The sequence below is a fragment of the Mucor velutinosus genome (assembly GCF_035048745.1).
Source record: "Mucor velutinosus strain NIH1002 chromosome Unknown tig00000165, whole genome shotgun sequence".
NCBI lineage: Eukaryota > Fungi > Mucoromycota > Mucoromycetes > Mucorales > Mucoraceae > Mucor > Mucor velutinosus.
In genome coordinates, this window is record NW_027041913.1 from 786460 (window position 1) to 805712 (window position 19253).

General features: G+C 39.6%; 6 protein-coding genes across 6 annotated transcripts; 3 read left to right on the plus strand and 3 right to left on the minus strand.

Annotated features, from left to right (window-relative positions):
- Positions 1-3009: 3009 nt before the first annotated feature.
- On the minus strand, positions 3010-4336 carry ATC70_003206 (uncharacterized protein; the record flags this gene model as incomplete). Its single annotated transcript, XM_064822571.1, has 3 exons — positions 3010-3910; positions 3967-4180; positions 4243-4336. 3 exons carry the CDS (start codon positions 4334-4336, stop codon positions 3010-3012), a joined length of 1209 nt encoding a protein of 402 aa, XP_064679171.1.
- A 1079-nt stretch (positions 4337-5415) lies between these two features.
- On the plus strand, positions 5416-5995 carry PUS4 (pseudouridine synthase pus4; the record flags this gene model as incomplete). The annotated part of the gene is made up of 3 exons (XM_064822572.1): positions 5416-5471; positions 5592-5638; positions 5712-5995. 3 exons carry the CDS (start codon positions 5416-5418, stop codon positions 5993-5995), a joined length of 387 nt encoding a protein of 128 aa, XP_064679172.1.
- Positions 5996-6249: 254 nt separating this feature from the next.
- Positions 6250-9494, minus strand: GRR1_1 (SCF ubiquitin ligase complex subunit; the record flags this gene model as incomplete). Its single annotated transcript, XM_064822573.1, has 8 exons — positions 6250-6602; positions 6660-6896; positions 6954-7029; positions 7096-7404; positions 7464-7695; positions 7751-8999; positions 9058-9199; positions 9252-9494. 8 exons carry the CDS (start codon positions 9492-9494, stop codon positions 6250-6252), a joined length of 2841 nt encoding a protein of 946 aa, XP_064679173.1.
- Positions 9495-9683: 189 nt separating this feature from the next.
- rpl15_2 (60S ribosomal protein L15) lies at positions 9684-10362 on the plus strand (the record flags this gene model as incomplete). Its single annotated transcript, XM_064822574.1, has 5 exons — positions 9684-9735; positions 9813-9832; positions 9894-9964; positions 10017-10242; positions 10300-10362. The coding sequence occupies 5 exons, from the start codon at positions 9684-9686 to the stop codon at positions 10360-10362; spliced, it is 432 nt and encodes a 143-aa protein (XP_064679174.1).
- A 402-nt stretch (positions 10363-10764) lies between these two features.
- On the plus strand, positions 10765-12522 carry ATC70_003210 (uncharacterized protein; the record flags this gene model as incomplete). Its single annotated transcript, XM_064822575.1, has 4 exons — positions 10765-11032; positions 11090-11442; positions 11524-11639; positions 11697-12522. 4 exons carry the CDS (start codon positions 10765-10767, stop codon positions 12520-12522), a joined length of 1563 nt encoding a protein of 520 aa, XP_064679175.1.
- A 4691-nt stretch (positions 12523-17213) lies between these two features.
- Positions 17214-18248, minus strand: RGA2_1 (Rho-type gtpase-activating protein; the record flags this gene model as incomplete). The annotated part of the gene is made up of 1 exon (XM_064822576.1): positions 17214-18248. The coding sequence occupies one exon, from the start codon at positions 18246-18248 to the stop codon at positions 17214-17216; it is 1035 nt and encodes a 344-aa protein (XP_064679176.1).
- Positions 18249-19253: the final 1005 nt, after the last annotated feature.

Sequence of the window (19253 nt, forward strand, 5' to 3'; positions counted from 1 at the left end):
CAAGTTCTCTGTGCCTCCTACAAGCTCCTAAAATGACAAGACTGTTCAAATATACCATCTCTACATCTATACAAGGTCAAGCCCTACTCTCATCTGTGCTTCCTCTTACTCAATCAATTATCAAGACAATTAATGCCTGACATCTATACAAGGCCAAGTCGTTCTTATATCTCTGCTACCTCTATCTATACAAGTCAAAATAGCCTCAAAAATCTGAAATATTTTAATCCATCAAGTATGGTGATCTCATAAACTCAAATACACATTAATAAAAAAAAACAACCACGTCTTGTCATTAGCTTCAATATTATGTTCTATTAAGATTACATCTTCTTTCAATGCTTGTACTGTCCATCAATTGCTGTGACCAATGTATTTTAAAGCTTGTACATAAGTTAGTCATATTCATACAATTCAACGTCAAGAGATTTTGCCGGTATGTAATATCATAACATGATAAATTTATGGTCCCTAGACACTTTCAAAGCCTCAAAAAGGAAAGAAATTGATCTAACAAGTATTTTGATAGACTGACGTTATTAAATATAGATTCAAGAAGAGCAGCACGAATAGCGATAGTGATATATGATTTGCCACCTACTTTCCATACGCTTCAAAAGCATCTATTACTGTATTACCTTCACTAGCCGATCCATCTCGCTACGCTCGATGACGGCGTCGCCCTGCGGGCTCTCACCAAAGACATTTCAAATCAGAAGAGATAGTAAAACTCTGCTATAAAAGTACATTTTAAACAATGACTATATTAGGCATGAAGCTTGATATAAACGTCAAAACTTTGGAGGTACAAATCAATATTTTTTATGAAGCATCTACGTTATATTATTATAAGACTTCTGGTTTACTACATCCCCCGTCCGAGTCATATTTTCTAGCGGCAGAACTGTGATACCATTCGCGGGTGCTGCTCTTGAGATGGCGACACAAAGCTGGCCAAGCATAAACACAGGACTTTTATGAGATCTACAGCGATTTTTTTGAGAGATTATCATTGCGAAAGACACCTATATACGGAAAAACTCGCAAAAAAACCAAATAAAAAAGGATTCAAGCTAATTGATTGTTCTTTTAAATTCATAATCCCTAATTAATCAGCATCACAATCATCATTGCCATCAACAGAAAGGCATTTTGGTCAGCCAGCAGCAATGCCGCCGTCAAAATCAATTCAAGCTCAATAATTTTTTTCTGTTCAAGATTGGACAGGTTTTGTCTTTTTACGACTTCTTTAATCTGTTTTGTGATATTCGACTATATAAACTGTGATGATCACCCTACGCTCCCTAATACAACAATCTGCCCTGCCTCTCCCACGGAGGATATCACACATGCTCTGTTCTCCTGTCCTCCCAAGTTGCTGGTCTGGCGATACATGTATCACACCTATCTTTCTGCTTCTCCATCAATCTCTGATGTTGATCTGATTCATTTCTTACAACAAACTTTACTCTGTTCTTCCCCTCTTCTTGATCGTGATCCCTCTCTCTCGTTCAATGAACTCTCTATTCCTCAACTATTCGCAACTACTCTTTTGACAATTTGGCAAGCGCATTGGCGCTGGATCTTCGACCGAACCCCGTTCATCGCTGACACCGTTCAACTTCGCCTTGCTCGCTCTCTTGCTCGTTTGGATGCCGAGTTAAATCTTGATTCGTAAGTATTCAGTTTTACCTTTTCGTTCATTCTTCTGTCACCTTTTTTTTTCCAACCCATTTTCCATCCGATCCTTTGTCTCTATATCCAGTCTTTTCTACCCCTCAGCACGACATTTAAAGGACTTTAAATAAAAACTGGAGCTCGTCTCCCCTACAAAAAAACGCTCCCTAATACACTCTTGGAGTACTTTTCAAGGCGTTTCCAATGATGCCAAGTAAAATAGATGTTTTGACTGAATTTAATGAGCAATTCCAAAAGATCTGAAATAAGGTTTTTGGCCCAAATGTCGAAATTTTGCATATAAAGACCTCATAAAAATGGTCTCAGAAGTTGCTTTGGGTTGAAATAAACATTTTGACTTAATATATACCATAGTAAAAGTCTTCATTTTCAAGGTGAAAAATGCGATCGTTTGATTTTCGATGAAAATCATGAGGGGTACCTCATGCTTTTTGGTCGACTTTTGTCCATGTTTTTTTGGTCCCCAAAAAGTTGAGCAAAGGTGTCAGAAAGTAACTCCTACATGAAAGCATTTGTTTGTTGCTATTCTGACCATCTAAAACGGCCTTGAACGCGAGAAAATGCGACTCAAATGCACTCATATTTTGCTGTATCATGGATACTAAAGACTAGAAAAGGGAAATACCGGTATGCTGCTTGCTCGTATATGAAGTAGTTACGTGTATATGGATGTAGAGTATTATATAAGAATTAGATCTACAGATAATATGAAGGGTTTTCATGTGTAAGTAGAGGGTCAACATGAAAGTAGCAGTGTTTTGGTAAGATACGCAAGGGCAATCGGTAGCGTGAACTGCCGCTGTATAGGTTGGTTCTCACCGAATCGAAGGTAAAGAACCATCCGAAGCATAAACTCTCATATGATCAGTTACTTTATATCAATCAACAATCAAGGCTCTCTAATATTTCAGCTATACAGTATTAATTTTGCAATATTAACCAAAGGCCCGCGGCAGCTCCAGCCGTCTGAACGTAGATTGGTTTCCACCAAAGCCAAGTGTAGGTCAGGAAACCACCTGAAGTGTCGAAAGGCTCGTATTCATAATATAATGTTTCTCGAACTGAGGCTTCAAGTGGTATACAGCGTAAAAATAATATGAAATAAGAACAGTAACAAGATGGAAGGAAAGAAGTGAATATAGGGTCGACGAACTTCCAAACGTTAATGTTCGACAACATCTGAAGCTACGAAGACCAAGGAAATGCTTGAAGCAATCAAAAGAGCTACTACTACAAGATGGTTCTTTTTTTATTATTTGATAATACTTGCTTTTACAATGTATACCATCGACAACAATGAGCGAAAATAATCTAGATGTTCTGAGTAATAGCTTTCAACAAATCGCCTCCCTTTGAATCTTGGTCAACAGACCAGACCATGACACCAGCGAGGCCTTTGCTTGAAGCGGATTTAACTTTGGCAGCGATAGACAAAGGGTCATCATACGAAATAAAGATTTTTGTAGAGGGATTAAACAACCAAGGTGTGGACGAACCCTTATCCCAGGTTCTGACCCAAGGCGCTTTAGCAGTAGTAGGAGTATCAAGCACACCTTGAGACATCAAATTACCAAACTTCCAGATACCAGATAGACTTGAAGGAGATTTAGCACAGTTTGGGTCTTGCCATTCAGCGTCATCAGAATCACCCTTAGGAGGGTCTCCTGATTCTTGACCTTGATAGAGCGAGCTTGATTTTGTCATGTCCTCACTAGCAACAGTGGATCGGCCATAGAAGGGTAAGCCGCCAGTCAATTTATTAGCTGGCACACCTGCAGAAATCCAGGCATCGATAGCAGAGTTAAAGCTAGTATTACCACCAGGAGCGTCCAACGGCGAGTTGGGACCAGTTTGGCTGTTCCAGGCACCATTGATGTCGTAGGACATGATATTGACGCGATCGAGTACCTTACCAATGGCCGTTGTCACGTCATTAGAGACAGTACCACTCCCTGTCGTGAAAGCTTCAGAATAACCTGCAATGGAGATCTCCTTGTGTGTATCAAATGCGCTGTCTAATGCAGCACGTAATTCCTGAAGCAATGTAAGCAGATTGGGGACATCATTTTGATCATCCACATCATTACAGCCGGCACCTTGACGTCCAGGATACTCCCAGTCAATATCTACGCCGTCTGTCTTATACTTGGTGATTTGCTCTACATTCCAGTCGATGAATTCCTTTCTTGATGAAGAAGTCGAGGCCATACGACTAATTTGTCATACGGTTAGCAACATGTTGACATCAAATTGATGTTTAGATGGTACCTAAAGGTTTTGCTTCCAGACCAGCCACCAATCGAAATAAGGACTTTTGAGTTGGCACCATGAGCACCTTCAACCAATTGATTCAACTGGGTATCAATAGCAGTGGGGTCAGTCCATTCAGGCACGTTTCCAGAAACCATGATGGCAAATGCGTAATGTATGTGGGTATAGGATGAGAAATCAATACTTGAGACAGGAAGCTTTTCGCCTAGCCCTGTACGCAACGATATAAGAGATGTTGTCTATCTTTTTCATATTAGAATGTTGTGTACTCACAATTTGGAAAATAACCAACAACGACTTTGTCAGCCATTGTCAATGTCGTCAAAAGGGTAAATGTCAGGGCTGTAGGCAATACTTTAAATATCATATTTTGAGGTATATAAGTTTGATAAGAGAAAGCGAGAACGCCTTTCAGCAGAGCATATTTATACTTTTACAGGCGTCCATTATTTGATCTGAATTGTCGTCGAGCAACAGCAAAAGGTAATTAACTCGCCATCTCATCATATGACAAAGATGATCTGTCTCTTTGTTTTTGTTTACAACACACTGTATACAGGGAATCAATTTGTAAGACACGGTCATATATTGCCAAATCGTTCCCATATAATGTGATTTCGTACTAATGTTTATAAAGTATCAAGTATCAATCAAGGAATGTGATGGCAATTTACGAAATCAGTCTAAATGATGTGATTGAAGTGTGAGATCTACATGTAAATGGCCTGGGAGCTTTGTTTAATGTGGTACAATGGTAATTTGACATCAATATTATTGATCTCTCTCATAAAAGAAAGCTAATTGTTTGGCTCATTACATTACATTGCATCATGAATAATAAGCAGTTCATACTCTTTCATCTTCTGATTCAGGAACCATTTTTTATATTGTCATGACAACTAAAATGAAAGGTTCATTGAACAAACTGACAATTCAGGTACCGTCAACAATTGATCTCAAGCAATGGAGGGAATTACCCTTGATATTCTCATCCTGGTGATTTACGTAATGAGACAATGTTAATCATTTGTGTATGTTTTCTACCAATTCAACCATATAACCTGTTTACAGGTAAAAATTTTAAGAGGATCCGACCCGAACTCAGTAGAAACCCGAGTCGCATGTCTTTCACCATTTGTGATCAGCGTTTGCCTGTGGCGGGGAGATGGATGAGCGGAGGCCAAGATGGGAGGGATCTCACATATACAAAGTGGGAATCTCCAATTGTGTAAAGCTCCTTCTCTGTTCATTTTTGTCTAAAAGGTGAGATCTCAAAAACATCAATCCATCCATCAAGCAGCACAAACATCAATCAGCTATATCGATGATGCATGGATGATTGTAAATTACTCGAAGTGGAATGCTGGAGACGATAGATGGATTGATCATTTTTTTCTGGGGATTACATGTGCTTACTGTCAATCTGTCATTGTAGAATCGCTTACCATGCAGATTTTCGTCAAGACCCTTACTGGCAAGACTATCACCTTGGAGGTCGAGAGGTACAGTCTTAGCGAAATAGTCATTCCAGCATGTCTCATTGTTTACACATGGACCTATGCTGGTGTTTGATACCACATTGAACGAACATACCATTAACATGATCCCTCTTCTATCCATAGCTCCGACACCATTGATAATGTCAAGCAAAAGATCCAAGACAAGGAAGGTAAAGTATTTAGCTACAGAGCGACGTAGACGTGGATGAGGGACATTGAGGATTAAGCGACCCAATCAAATAGGTATTCCCCCAGACCAACAACGTCTTATCTTTGCTGGTAAGCAACTCGAAGATGGTCGTTCCTTGAGCGATTACAACATCCAAAAGGAATCCACTCTCCACTTGGTCCTCCGTCTTCGTGGTGGTATCATTGAGCCCTCTCTTAAGGCTTTGGCTTCCAAGTACAACTGCGATAAAATGATCTGTCGCAAGTGTTATGCTCGTCTCCCTCCTCGTGCTACCAACTGTCGTAAGAAGAAGTGTGGCCGTACCAACCAACTCCGTCCCAAGAAGAAGCTTAAATAAACTATTCGCTTACGTTTATTATGCTATTTCATTCTATATTTCTTTGAAATAATAAAAAGAAAAAGTTATAATTGTGTGGTTCTGTCAAAAAGCACATATTTTCACATAAAGCTGTGCCTAACGGGGTGTATTATACAAGTGATAGAGAGACAAAGTATGTACTTGTAGATCAACAAGTGTCTATTACGCTATAGCAAAACTTGATGACATTGGGGATGGATATGATAGCAGTAGATTTATTATTGTTCAGCTTCTCAATGAACCGTGCCAAAACTTCGGATACTACCCGCTGTGGGTGATTGTGGACTTCTCTTGACACCTCTTTGAGTTTTCATGCGATTCACGAATGCATTACCACCAGCTGCTTGTTCTCTGCACAACGGACAGGCCATGTTCTGTGTGGATTTCAACAATGCCGATTGATTGACTTTGCTAGTTAAGCTACCAGGATTACTGTCTTGCTGAAGTTGCTCCACCGAACTTTGGTTGATCAGGCATTGCTGATGATAGGCATGTCGACAAAAGAAGATGATTGAGTTGGGTATATCCTCCACATTGGCTTCATCAAAAACAGGCTCTTCACAGATATTACAAACCATATCTTCAGCTACATATGGGTACATCTTGATTAGAATATGCACAAAACGTCAATTTCAAAACTTACGATTGCAATTAACACCACGTTTTTGAGCTTTGTACATCTTATCAGCTAAAAATACACTATCGCTCACCAAAATTTTCTCGCAGCCCTCATGCAAGGACATTTGCAGGTTGTAGTCTTGCAAAATTTTCAGCAAGGCATCTTTCAGGCCAGGGATTTCGAGATGATCTGGGATGCGCTTGATGAGTCGCAGTGGTTCGATATCCGTGCCAACATTTTCCAACAGGCCACGAATAAAGTCTGCGTATGTTCATATGAGTAAGACGTTGATAAGATGCATGCAGTTATTTGGCTTACTGGGCTTATCCATGGAATAGGTCAACAAGTCCTCCCAAAGATCATCATCTTTCTGCTCTTTGGCAAAATCAATAGCCTAATGCAAGACACCAAACAAATAAACAAGACGATTCTTCTGTATATTGCATAGCAACCAACTTACCCTTTGTACATCTTCTAGCCTTTCAATGATCAGCATGAGTGCCTTTTTGTTATTTCCCATGCGTCCAAGAATGAAGACCATTTCAGGCACCAAATCTCTCTGCTCACAAATCTTGTAGGCCTTTTCCAGTGATATGTAATGGCTTGCACGTAGGAATTCCAGCAATTTAGGATAGTCAAACTCTGCATACAGCTCCACTTGAAGATCATGGAACTCGTAGCCAAGCTGATGATCGCGGTCGAACAGTGCATCCAAATAGATGTGCAGAAATTGACGATATCGGCGAAGTTGCTTAACTACCTTTTCCGGCTGGAATGGTGCTATGATGAGTTACCTGCTCTCCCCTCCTGGCAAACAAACAAACTTACTGGAATAGCATCTGTATTCTTCACCAATAGCTGGACAGCTGGCATCTTAGTAGGCTTGCTATTTGTCTCTCCCTCCTTCTCCAGGAGATGTTGGTCAAACTCCATCAGTAAAACCGCCTTATCCTTTACAGCATCAAACATGTTGTATTCTTGAATGAGCTCAAACGCATTGGGTCTTCGCAGACGAAGGTTGTACTCAATCGCTTTGTCTGGTTGATTGTTATAGGTATATCTAGCATAAAGGTGGGTTTGTACGTGTGTGTGAATCATGCATAATAGACCCTTACAAATCAGCAAGGCACTCCAGCAGCACTTCGTCTTGCTTATTTTTCTTCATCGCATCCTCCACTGCGACAATCACATTGGATATATTGTAGTGTGTTCTGGGCCATTTGCGAATAGTGTTCCTCAATGCAACATGATCGCTTTTTAGGAACCAGGCCAACGCAATTTCGTATACAGTGCTGCTGAGCTGTGGGTCTTTGACGGGTATATAGGGCGTAATGGCTTTGAGTTCGCCTACTTCGGTAAACTTGAATACCCAATCCTCCCATAGTAACTGGTCATGCTTGAGAATATCGCTGCACTCTTTGGCCGCTTCATCAAATCTCTTTTCTGCCATCAGCCAGTTGAGATATGTCTGTCCAATCTGATCTGCATTGAACTTTTTGCTGGTTGTAGTCGCTCTTACTGCTTGCAGTGCCTCACCAAATCTCTCGTGTTCCAGCAACCACTCAATGTGATCATCTTGATCACGGGAACGAGCAGCAATTAGATCCTTGGGCCCCATAACGTAAAACATGTCTTCTTCCATTAAGAAATCAAGCACATAATCGTTGGCTTGGTAGTGCTCAAAGCCATGGAGCGCAAGCACATCAGCCGAAATCTCTTCATTGTCTGCGTTGATGATGTGCAGTTCAGGCTTGGAGGCAAGTCTTTTGCGTTGAAATGATGAGTTGTCAGCGTCCTTTTCCTCCTCCTCTTCCTCTAAAAGATAGGACAAGAGCATCAACGTGTCATTGAAGGGTGCAATACCACTGATAATGTAGTCTGTCTGAAACATGGTGGTGATTTCGACATAGTGAGCTGGCTGTCCCTGTGCTGGATTGATTCGAGGTTTGATAACAGCTACTTTGACCGTGTCTGCCCATCCAATAAGCAAGGTAGTGTCATTCTTCCAGCACATTCTGCATTTGTAGAGATCTGCTCGAGGACTTCCATCAGGTCGATCAATGTAGGTGATGCGCACATTCGTGGTTGTGTCGTATATCTTGACACCAGTGTCATTAGCCCAGGCAATAAAGTTGTTTCTCCAGCGAATAGCATAGATGGGTCCTTCATTGGCATGAAGAATGATGTCCTTATGGCCTAGCCATCCCTTCTCGCTCATGATGAGCTGCTCTGCCATGCCACCGGATACAAACTGACGGGTTGATTTTCGAGCATAATCTGGGTCCAAGGCAACTGATTTCACAGGTCGTTTGTAGTTGAATGATTGGATTTCGGGTGTGTAAAGCGCATAAATGAAAACCTTGCCTATACAGAGGGTGTAAGGGAGCGTATAGAGTAGACGAGATTATCAAGTGTCGATTACCATCATCAGAAGCACTAGCTACAAATTCATCCGATCTGTCGATAGAGATATCATTGACAGTGGCAGAATGGTTCTTGAAACTCTTAATCACATTTCCCTCAAAATCAAGGATATGAACAGCGCCCCAGTGAGTGCCTAGAGCCTATGTGTTTTGGGTGAATAGGATACAACAACCGCGGGTTGCATATACTCACCACAAATCGGTCAGACACACGTAACGTAGATGCCGTGTCTTTGTCCAGCAGCTCCTTGACACTAGCACCCACTCTGCGATATCTCAGCTTGGGCTCATCCAGGCTATCGTCGTCCTCGTCTGTCTCTTCCTCTTCGCTATCCTCGCCGTATTCTTCATCTTCACCGTACTCCTCTTGATCAGAATCATATGGCTTATCGTCGTCTGACAACACCGTCTCTAGTTTCTTGGAATCAACAGACATTTATACTGCAAAAAAAAAAGAGAAAATCAAGGAGTAATTGAAACGCTGTGTATCTAATTTGCATTGCACACTCAATAGTGCTACATTCAACATCTGCCCGTACGTCACGACGGACTGCCATTTAGCTTGTATGGAAAATATTTTTCGAAATGGCAACCATAACACTTTGTTTCATTACTATAATTCAACATGTCAATGCGTCTTCCCTCTGCCGACGAGCTTGAACAACTCGAGGATATTGGTAAGAGCCACAGTGGCATTTTTAACTTGGTTGAAATACAAAAAGATTGACATTGAATTTTTGCATTGGATGTACAGAAAAGCAATGGGCTGTCAAGGTAGAAAGAAAACGTGAGCATTGCAATATGAGCCAGAGTATTAAACCCAACGTATATTTAGGCTATGCATCATGCCGAGACCTATTTCAAATTAATTTCTGCTATCGATCCTAGACAACTTCGTTTGACAAAGTAAATACACATTGCGAGACGAGAAAGAGCTGCTATTGACATATCATGTTAGCATTGACGACGAGATCCTCAAGGATTTTGAAGAGACTTTCCCCGAGATTAATGTCGAGCACTTGGATGAGAAGGATTTCAAGACTGCTGTCGCCAAGGAGAAGTGGAGAAATTTCATGAACAAGTATGAAAAGAGAGTCAACGAATACAACTTTGGATCCTTGATCCGCATCGATTGCAAAGAAGACTACACTGAGGAAAACACCATGTTTGGTGTCCGCATGCAGGTAAAACAAGTGGATCTAAAGTGTGTCGATCACAGCATAACTCATCTGTTTTGGTAGTTTTATGCTGTTGAGATTGCTAGAAACAAGAAGGGATTAAATGATGGCTTGCGTAAGAAATAGATTGATTACATTAAAATATATAACTGTACAAATAAACAAACCTTGGCATCAATTACATGAAGAGAGATAGGGGTTGATAGATAATAGCCCAAGCTGAGGGTCCTCCTTAAGTTATCGCATAGTGCATGCCTCGGGGAGGAGGAAGGGGGGGGGAGGGCACAAGGAGGGAATAACATGAAAAAGGCACATTGTCCCTTCAACGAAAGGAGACACACAAAAAAACAAAAAAGCAGAAATTAAGTGGCAAATCAATCTTGACAACATGCAAATGGTTTAGGGAGATGCTTCCGGAGGAAAGTTCCTTACATATTCATTAAATTTTTAATATAAAAAGACAGTGGCCATGTTGACCATTGCAACTCTTTACCCTTTATTTTGTTTCTCTTCAATTTCAAATCAACAATGCTTGGTAGATCTGCTTTCAAACTCTTGAACCGTCGCAATGTCATTGCATTGGGCGCTGTTGCAACCACAGGTGGTGCCTTGTTTTTAAGCTCTGACAGCAAGGTGCACGCTGAATCAAACAAGCTTAAGTTTTGGCAAAGTCTGCCTGGCGAAAACACACCAGAGAACCCAGGGTTCGCTAAATTGAGAGGCATGGCTGCTGAGCAGAGATTCAGGACTTCTTTGGCTCAAAACAACGGCAAGACTGATTTCGATGTTGTCATTGGTAAGTGTCCATGCAGATGATACATGTGTATAAAGCATAGACTAAACTTGCTGCTAGTCGGTGGTGGTATCATTGGTCTAGCTACTGCTCGAGAGTTACTGAAGCGTTTTCCAAACATGACTGTAGCTGTATTGGAAAAGGAACGTGAAGTAGCTGCTCATCAAACTGGCCATAACAGCGGTGTCATCCATGCTGGTATCTACTATAAACCTGGATCTCGTATGGCCAAAACATGTGTCAGAGGCGCTGATTTGATGTACGAGTACTGTAAACAAAATCAACTCCCTGTGGAACGTTGTGGTAAACTGATTGTGGCCGTGGATGATAAGGAACATAAACAAGTGGAGAGATTGATGGAGATCGCCACATTGAATGGAGTCAAGGATCTTCAAATCCTTAATAGCGAGGAGGTAACTAGAAGCAATTAACCCTTCCTCCTCCCCCCCCTCTAATATCATCTAATCCTCATTAACGATACTTATTTTGCCTAGATTAAAAAATTAGAGCCTAATGTAGTCGCCTACTCTGCTTTGTACTCTCCAAACACCGGTATCACTGATTTCGGCCTTGTCGCTCAATGTATTGCTAATGAGATCGTGCAAACAGGGTAAACATACTACATTTATCAAAAGATTGCACATATTTATTTGTTTGTATTTTGTAGTCGTGCTGAAATCAAGCTTGCCTTTGAGGCTCAAAAGTTTGAATCTAGACAAGACGGCCGTGTTGAAATCTGGGGTGGTGAACCCAACCAAAGAGGCCCTACTCTCAAAGTCACTGCAAAGAATGTCATCACTTGCGCTGGTTTCTACTCTGATAGAGTTGCTGGTCTTGCCGGTGGTGACGCTGGTCGTGCCAAGGTAGTTACGTTCAGAGGTACTTATTATCAGTTAAAGCCCGAGTACCGTGGCATCTGTCGCATGAATGTCTACCCTGTTCCCAGTGGCGGTGGTATTCCAGTCGGTGTTCACTTTACACCTACCGTTAACACAAGAAGAGGCATTCAGATGATTGTTGGTCCTGGTGCTTGTTTGACTTTCTCCCGTGAAGGCTATACTTTTTCTGATTTCAAGATGGAAGATATCTTTGGTTCCTTGACAAACTTGAATTTGTGGATGTTTGCACTCAAGAATCCCAGTCTCTCTCTTGGAGAGCTCTACAAGGATATGAACAAGCGTGCTTTCTTGCGCGCTGCGCAAGCGTATGTCCCTGGTTTGACTGAGGACATGGTTGAGGAGAGCTTTGCTGGTGTCATGTCTCAAGTGTTCGAAAAGGGAGGTATCGCTGCCAATGATTATATTCTTGAACGCAAGGTCATGGACGGAAAGATACTATGTGTTCGTAATGCACCTACTCCTGCATGCACTGCTTCTTTGGCCATTGCAGAAATGCTGATTGATACAGCAACTGAAGATTTTGAATGGGAACAATCAGAGAAATCTATCGAAGGTCCTAACAAGGTTCAACAGCTTTCTGCTATTGCTGCTTAGATCACTCCATGTCTCTTCTTTCTTTTGCATTCAATTTGTTTTATCAAGTATTCCATAGTTATACCTTTTTTTTTTATCTCCATCTTCTTCTTTACAGCCTATATCATTACTAATTACATTACCTTTCACAAAAAAAAATGTATATTTCGTAAACCTATTTCTTTTCATTTCAATAAAATTAAATAGTTACATATTATCGAGACCTCTAGCTTCTGAGCGTGATAGCTGATCTGGCCGTATGCATATAATAATACATCATGCGCCTTGCATTGCATCTGCTCTATTAAAATTAGCACATAGAGAATGCGCAGCTCAGCAAATGTTATAAGACACGGAATCCTAATGGTACGCTTAAAAATAGATGAGTCACTTGACTATAGATATTAGTTGTAAGCAGTATGTGAAAGCTGCTGGTGGTATTGTTATACGCTATACTAAATGTCCTCCCAAGGTCTCCTCGGCTTCTTTAGGTAAATCATACTAATCATGAATTACAAATCACTTGTTGGGTAGACGGTAAACCTATCGGTATTATAGTCCATCATGATGATGCTGTAAACCCTATCACAATGTAAAGTACATACAATACATTCTTTGGATGCATTCTTAATAAAAGCGTAACTCTTTAATGTATTCAGTATTATATTGTATTTTGAAATAACACAAACATAGTTTTTTTTAATATATAGGCTACTTTACACTTTTCTCGCTTGATTATTTCACAACCGGGATACCGACTGAAAATCCGTCCTTATGTTTAGCAACCCCTTAATGTGAGCATATAATTGTTTGGATATGAGGTATTTAGTATCAACATGAGGCGTGAAAAGGCAACCCCTCCCTCCTTTTACTGAAGTGCGCAGCACAGCTTTGAATCTTTGCTACATTATAACGAAGCAAGATATCACCAAGCGGTCTTAAATACAACGTTTTCCAACATCTAATTGATTGATCTATGGCTCATAATCACTTGTAATCAACAGCTTTTAAAAGGTTTTATACATAGGTCGTTGTTCAATATTGTCTTATTATTTAGAAATTTATCCGTTTCGTACTAACAACTCATCATTCAATCCAACACCACCCAGCTACACAATCATTTCCTCGCAAAGCTTTGCCATAAGAACATACTACTTTCAGAAGTTTAGCATCAATATTTAAAACTTGATTTTGGATGGCTAAAATCTTAAAATTGGGTACACCTCAGTACATTCAGAATTTTTAATATTAGGTGAAAGATAGTAGCCCATGAAATTATAACATGCTGGAAATATATCAATAATAAACAACGCATGTTTGGTGGGGCATTTGGTGCCGAGAAGATTTGGTACGTAATTCACTGCTGTAGTGCCTATCACTGTATATAACTTTCCCCACCACGGGGTGAATTTAAATAATATCCTTCGCATGAAACCGTTTAGTAGTGGATGCTAGATCAAATGTTTACACCTTATCATTGTTATATCAAATGTGCAAACAAGATCTCACACTACTAAAGTTTTGGGCTATTCTTTGGTCTTTTGGGTAAATCAGCTAATCGAGATTTACAAATCATTTGTTGATTGTTGGGTAGAGTATAAACCTATTTGTATTATACTTCTTCATCATCCTTGTAATGAAATAGCCACCCAAACGCAACTTAATTGAAAACCAAAGTTTATCAAATAGCACTCATCCAAATTCATGCTATTTGGATCTATTAATGAAAGCGCTCAAATGTACATCAAAAAAACCATTTAAAATTACTAAAGTAAAGATGCATGCTTATATCGCACATCGTGTGAATGAATCACTCCTGATCACAGTGTATTCAATCACACCCATGATGGTCGTAATAGGTGATGGTATCTTTATCCAAATAGAATTAAATCAATAACAAGCATATTCAAATATGACAACTATGCCCTGCTGCCATAGTTGCACAATATCCCAGATAAAGGATCCCATACTTCAATAACAAACATCACACTTTAAACCATCAAGGTTACATTAAATCATGCTATGACGATAGCTCACCCAAGCCCATCAAGGTTACTCAAATCGACCCTTATGGCCAGTGCTCTTGCATTGATTACCACTTTAAATCAAACATCAACAACATTTGCCAGATATCGCAATAGCAGCACCTATTGCTCTCTATCATCACTAATCCTACAAGCTAGATGCAAATGTATAAATACTCTTCTTTTTTTACTCAATTCCAGGATCTTCAGTTCATTTTATACACAAAATAAAATACAGTTGATTTCTATTGTATTTTACTAATGCTTTATTTTTTTTGTGAAATTTATTTAAACCTGATTTCACTGCAATCCTCATACTGTAAACTCGAGCATAACGAAAAGTATATAAATGCATCTAGGGGATGTACTCTCAATAGAGATGTATATGTAGTTCTTGGCAGACTCAATTTTACATCTTATTTTTACATAACGGTCAGAATTTTCAATAAAAAATGATTTATGCTTATTTGGATACCCTTTTATTACAATTACAAAATCATGATAATTGACAGATCAATGGGAAATCAACTAGTTATGACCCTTCGCCGTTTGGACCTCTGAGCCAATCAGATTGCTTGAAAACTCCGCTGACCTAAAAAAAAATTGCGAGGGTTTCCCTCTGTTTTATTGTGAGGCAAAATTTTAAGCTCCGCTATATAGCAATATAGCTGTTACTATCATTAAATTTCCCTCAGGTGCTAGAGCATGCCTTACTTACACCACCTAGCTTTAGATTCTGGCGTTGAGACTCTCAATCATCACTAAAGTAAGTAGTGATAACCAAGTGGAGGCGGCCTATCTACCTCCTAGCCTCGGATAAAGTCTTGTTGAGCTTCAGGGATAGGCACATCCACACAACGTAAAAAGGTATGCTTCATAGAAACATAATAGAAGAAAGGAAAAAAAAAAGAAAAGAGCATACTACTTTACCATAGAAGTATGGTAGTATGTAAGCAAAAAAGGAACACTCACACAAAAAAGTGAGTCAAAAGAAAAGTATAACAACAAATACAACATCAAAGATGTTCAGAACAGCTCGCTGTTGTTGCAACAAAAATGCATACATGAGCAACATGCATGATAATAGTCGGATGTAAAGCAACACAAATACGCACAATTGCAGGAGCAACAGCAGTATTATAAGTGTTGTGCAATACAACATAACGACTAATGTTGTTTCATGTGAAGCCACAGAGGCAACACAAACAACAATTCACGACCATATAGCAAAGTAGTATTACGACGGCAATACAGATATATAGTAGTACATCATGCTTGTTGTTTATACATAAGAAGCAACAACATTGCAAGCATCCGTTGAGCCGATCATATCACAGCCAACAAAAAAAAAAGAAAAAAAATGCAACAAAGCAAACATTACGAATGCATTATCACGAGAAAGGAAGCAAAAATATAAGCGTTCAAAGAAGTTATATATCATTGCGACCAGAAGAAAGAAGATACTTACCACTTACCACAGCCACCGATAGACCAGAGAATAGGCAATCACCAGAAATAGACCAAAGAGCAAGCATATAACAGAGATAGCAGACCAAGAAAGACCAAACTAGCAGTAGCAGCAACACCAGCAGCAACACCAGCAGCAACATCATAGAAAACCCGAAGAACGAGCGTCACCAGAGACCAGACAAAGACTAAAGAAGCAAACGCCAGAGATAGAGACCAAACAAGAAACAACCAGTCATGGTAAACTAAAGAATCAGACAGCCGAGATAGCAGAGAGGTAATGACAACAGCACCGACGTCAAACAGGCAAAAAAAAGTATCAAGACCTAATAAACAAATTCAATTAATGCTGATTTTACGTATGTCAGTGCTCGTTATCGAATGGTACCTATTGTATTCCACTTCAAAGAACTAGTATCAAGTACTTCTAACAGTACAAGCCCGTGTTATTAGAAGCTAAAGTATTATTATCATTCGAAAGGTTTCCAAAACCACCATGGTCTGATACTAAACGCGTTATGCAAAAGGAAAAAAAAAAGGATGCGGAAAAATGAGAGAGCGCCATACCCGACGTCACGGCCAGTAGATTTGGTCCCAGTTTTCTGCCACAGCAGCTGTCGCTGCGGCACTCAAATTTGGATTTGTGCAGTTGCAATTTTTGTATTCAAATTTGACTTGATTTGACATCCTTTAAACGTTTTTGCTAAATTTAACTATGAAAATTTTCGTTGTCATACCCAACTTTCTAGTACATTTATGGAGAGTCAATGAAGGCGCATCGAATGATGTTGATTACATTGAGCTTTCAGACTGAAAATAATGAGCAATTTGCGAAAGTTTCAAACCCGGTTTTCTGCGAATATGTCAAAATTTAGCATATAAAAGTCTCGTAAAAAGAGCTTCCAGAGTTGTATTCCATCCTTACAATCAATTTGGTCTGATATGTATCATAGGAAAAGTCTTCGTTTTTGGGGTGAAAAACGCGATCGTTTGATTTTCAAGTACAGTGCGCGAAAAAAACGTTCCAGTGTTTTGCCAAATTGCATTTATAGCCAGTTTTCTCTGCAAATATCAAAGCTACTGGGGTTTGCTTAGTTTCATAAATAGCCTAAGTAGTTGGCTATCAGATGATATATTATGCACTTTATTCACGTAATTAGAAAAAGAATGGTAGCCACATGAAAAGTGAAAAGTCGAATTTATTAAATTTCATAAAAAAGCTCAATATTTAGTTGGACCACCTTTACTCTTGATAACCGCTTTGATTCGGCGTGGCATGCTGCCTATGTATTTAAGACAGTCTTCTTTTGTGAATTTATACCATTCCTGTTCAATTCTGTCTTCTAGCTCAGAAAGGCTGGTGGCCCTAGTAGGGTACTTGTTCAAACGACGTTTTAGTTGATGCCAGACATGTTCAATGGGGTTTAGGTCAGGGCTTTGGGGGGGCCAATCAAGGACACTTTGCACAGAGAATCCGTGATGCGTGAACCATTTTTTAATGGGACCAGAAGTATGTGGTCTTGCGTTATCTTGCTGGAATCTAAACGTTTTCTTGTCCAGCCCATAGTACTCGATAGTGTCTAGCAAAGATGAGTCCAGAATTTCAGCATAAACTTCTGAGTTAACAGTTCCTTCGGTAATGGTGGAGCCATAGCTGGGTCCCTCCGCTGTTATCATGCCCCAGAAAACAACGCCACCACCATCTCCCTGAACTTGAGCCTCAGTTTGATGAGGCATCAACTCAGTGGGCCTGTCAGTCCAGTAGAAAGATTTGCCGTCTGATCCCCACATGTTGACCCTGGTTTCATCGGAAAATCCCCACTTACACCAATCGTCCGCAGTCAAATGTCGATGTCTCTTGGCGCACACAAGACGCTTTTTCCGGTTCTCCGCAGACACGAAATTGGTCTTTACCTTTCTTTTAGCCTTGAACCCTTTGCGCTTGAGTATATACTGTATATTCCTCAAAGTCATCTGAAGTCCCATATTATGAGCAAGGTAGCACTGCACACCCCTGGGGCCGTCTAAATTACTATTGCGGAGATTCCTCTCAATGTAGTTCATATTCTGCGTAGTGATTTTGCTGCGTCTACCGGGTTTGGCCTGTTTTGAATGACCAAGAAACTTCTTCCTGTAGCGAGAAAGTACACTGACGGACAAATCTGGGAAAATTTTTTGAATGGCACTGAGGGAACAACCTTGGTTGAAAAGACCCTTGACAGGTCCTTGTACCTCCTGAGGAATAAGACGTGTCATGTTAAAAAAAGTGATGAAGTAAAGATGGTAAAATATAATGAGGGAAAAGACCAAAATCTCAGGCTTCTTTATACTTTTTTAAGCATTCCTCGGATAACTAACATTTTAAACATGACTGATATAAAAAATTAAGGCTCTCGGATCATTTTCGTGGAATGTATACAAACAATAAGGTCATCAAGCGATATTTCCAATTTTACAAAATGGAATTTTTTTTTCTTTACGTCAGTTAAAGTAGCTCAATATCTACTGTATCAATTATTTTAGTAGCTCATTTTGTGACTAAAAACCCAAGCTTTCGTAGTCTTACTTTAGTTTTATAACTGGAGAAAAACTGACAGAGATGTAAGTGTAAAACTACGAATTGGCAAAACACTGTAACGTTTTTTTCGAGCACTGTATAAAGCATTTGCATCATCGATTAGAACAATAATTTACCTTTTTCTTTGGCAAAACAACCTATTACGCCTTGTTTTAGCGTCAAATTTTGTCCAGATTTAGCTTAAATAACTCATGCTATAGAGCGTTGTGGACGCTCAGAATAGGGCGAAATGTCTCTTGGCCGCGTTTTACTTCCTGATACTTTATCTCAATTTTTTTTGGGTCACTGCAAATTTATAAAAATCCTTATTTTTACATAAGTATCAGTAAGGGAAAATACTTGAAAATCAAACGATCGCGTTTTTCACCCCAAAAACGAAGACTTTTCCTATGATACATATCAGACCAAATTGATTGTAAGGATGGAATACAACTCTGGAAGCTCTTTTTACGAGACTTTTATATGCTAAATTTTGACATATTCGCAGAAAACCGGGTTTGAAACTTTCGCAAATTGCTCATTATTTTCAGTCTGAAAGCTCAATGTAATCAACATCATTCGATGCGCCTTCATTGACTCTCCATAAATGTACTAGAAAGTTGGGTATGACAACGAAAATTTTCATAGTTAAATTTAGCAAAAACGTTTAAAGGATGTCAAATCAAGTCAAATTTGAATACAAA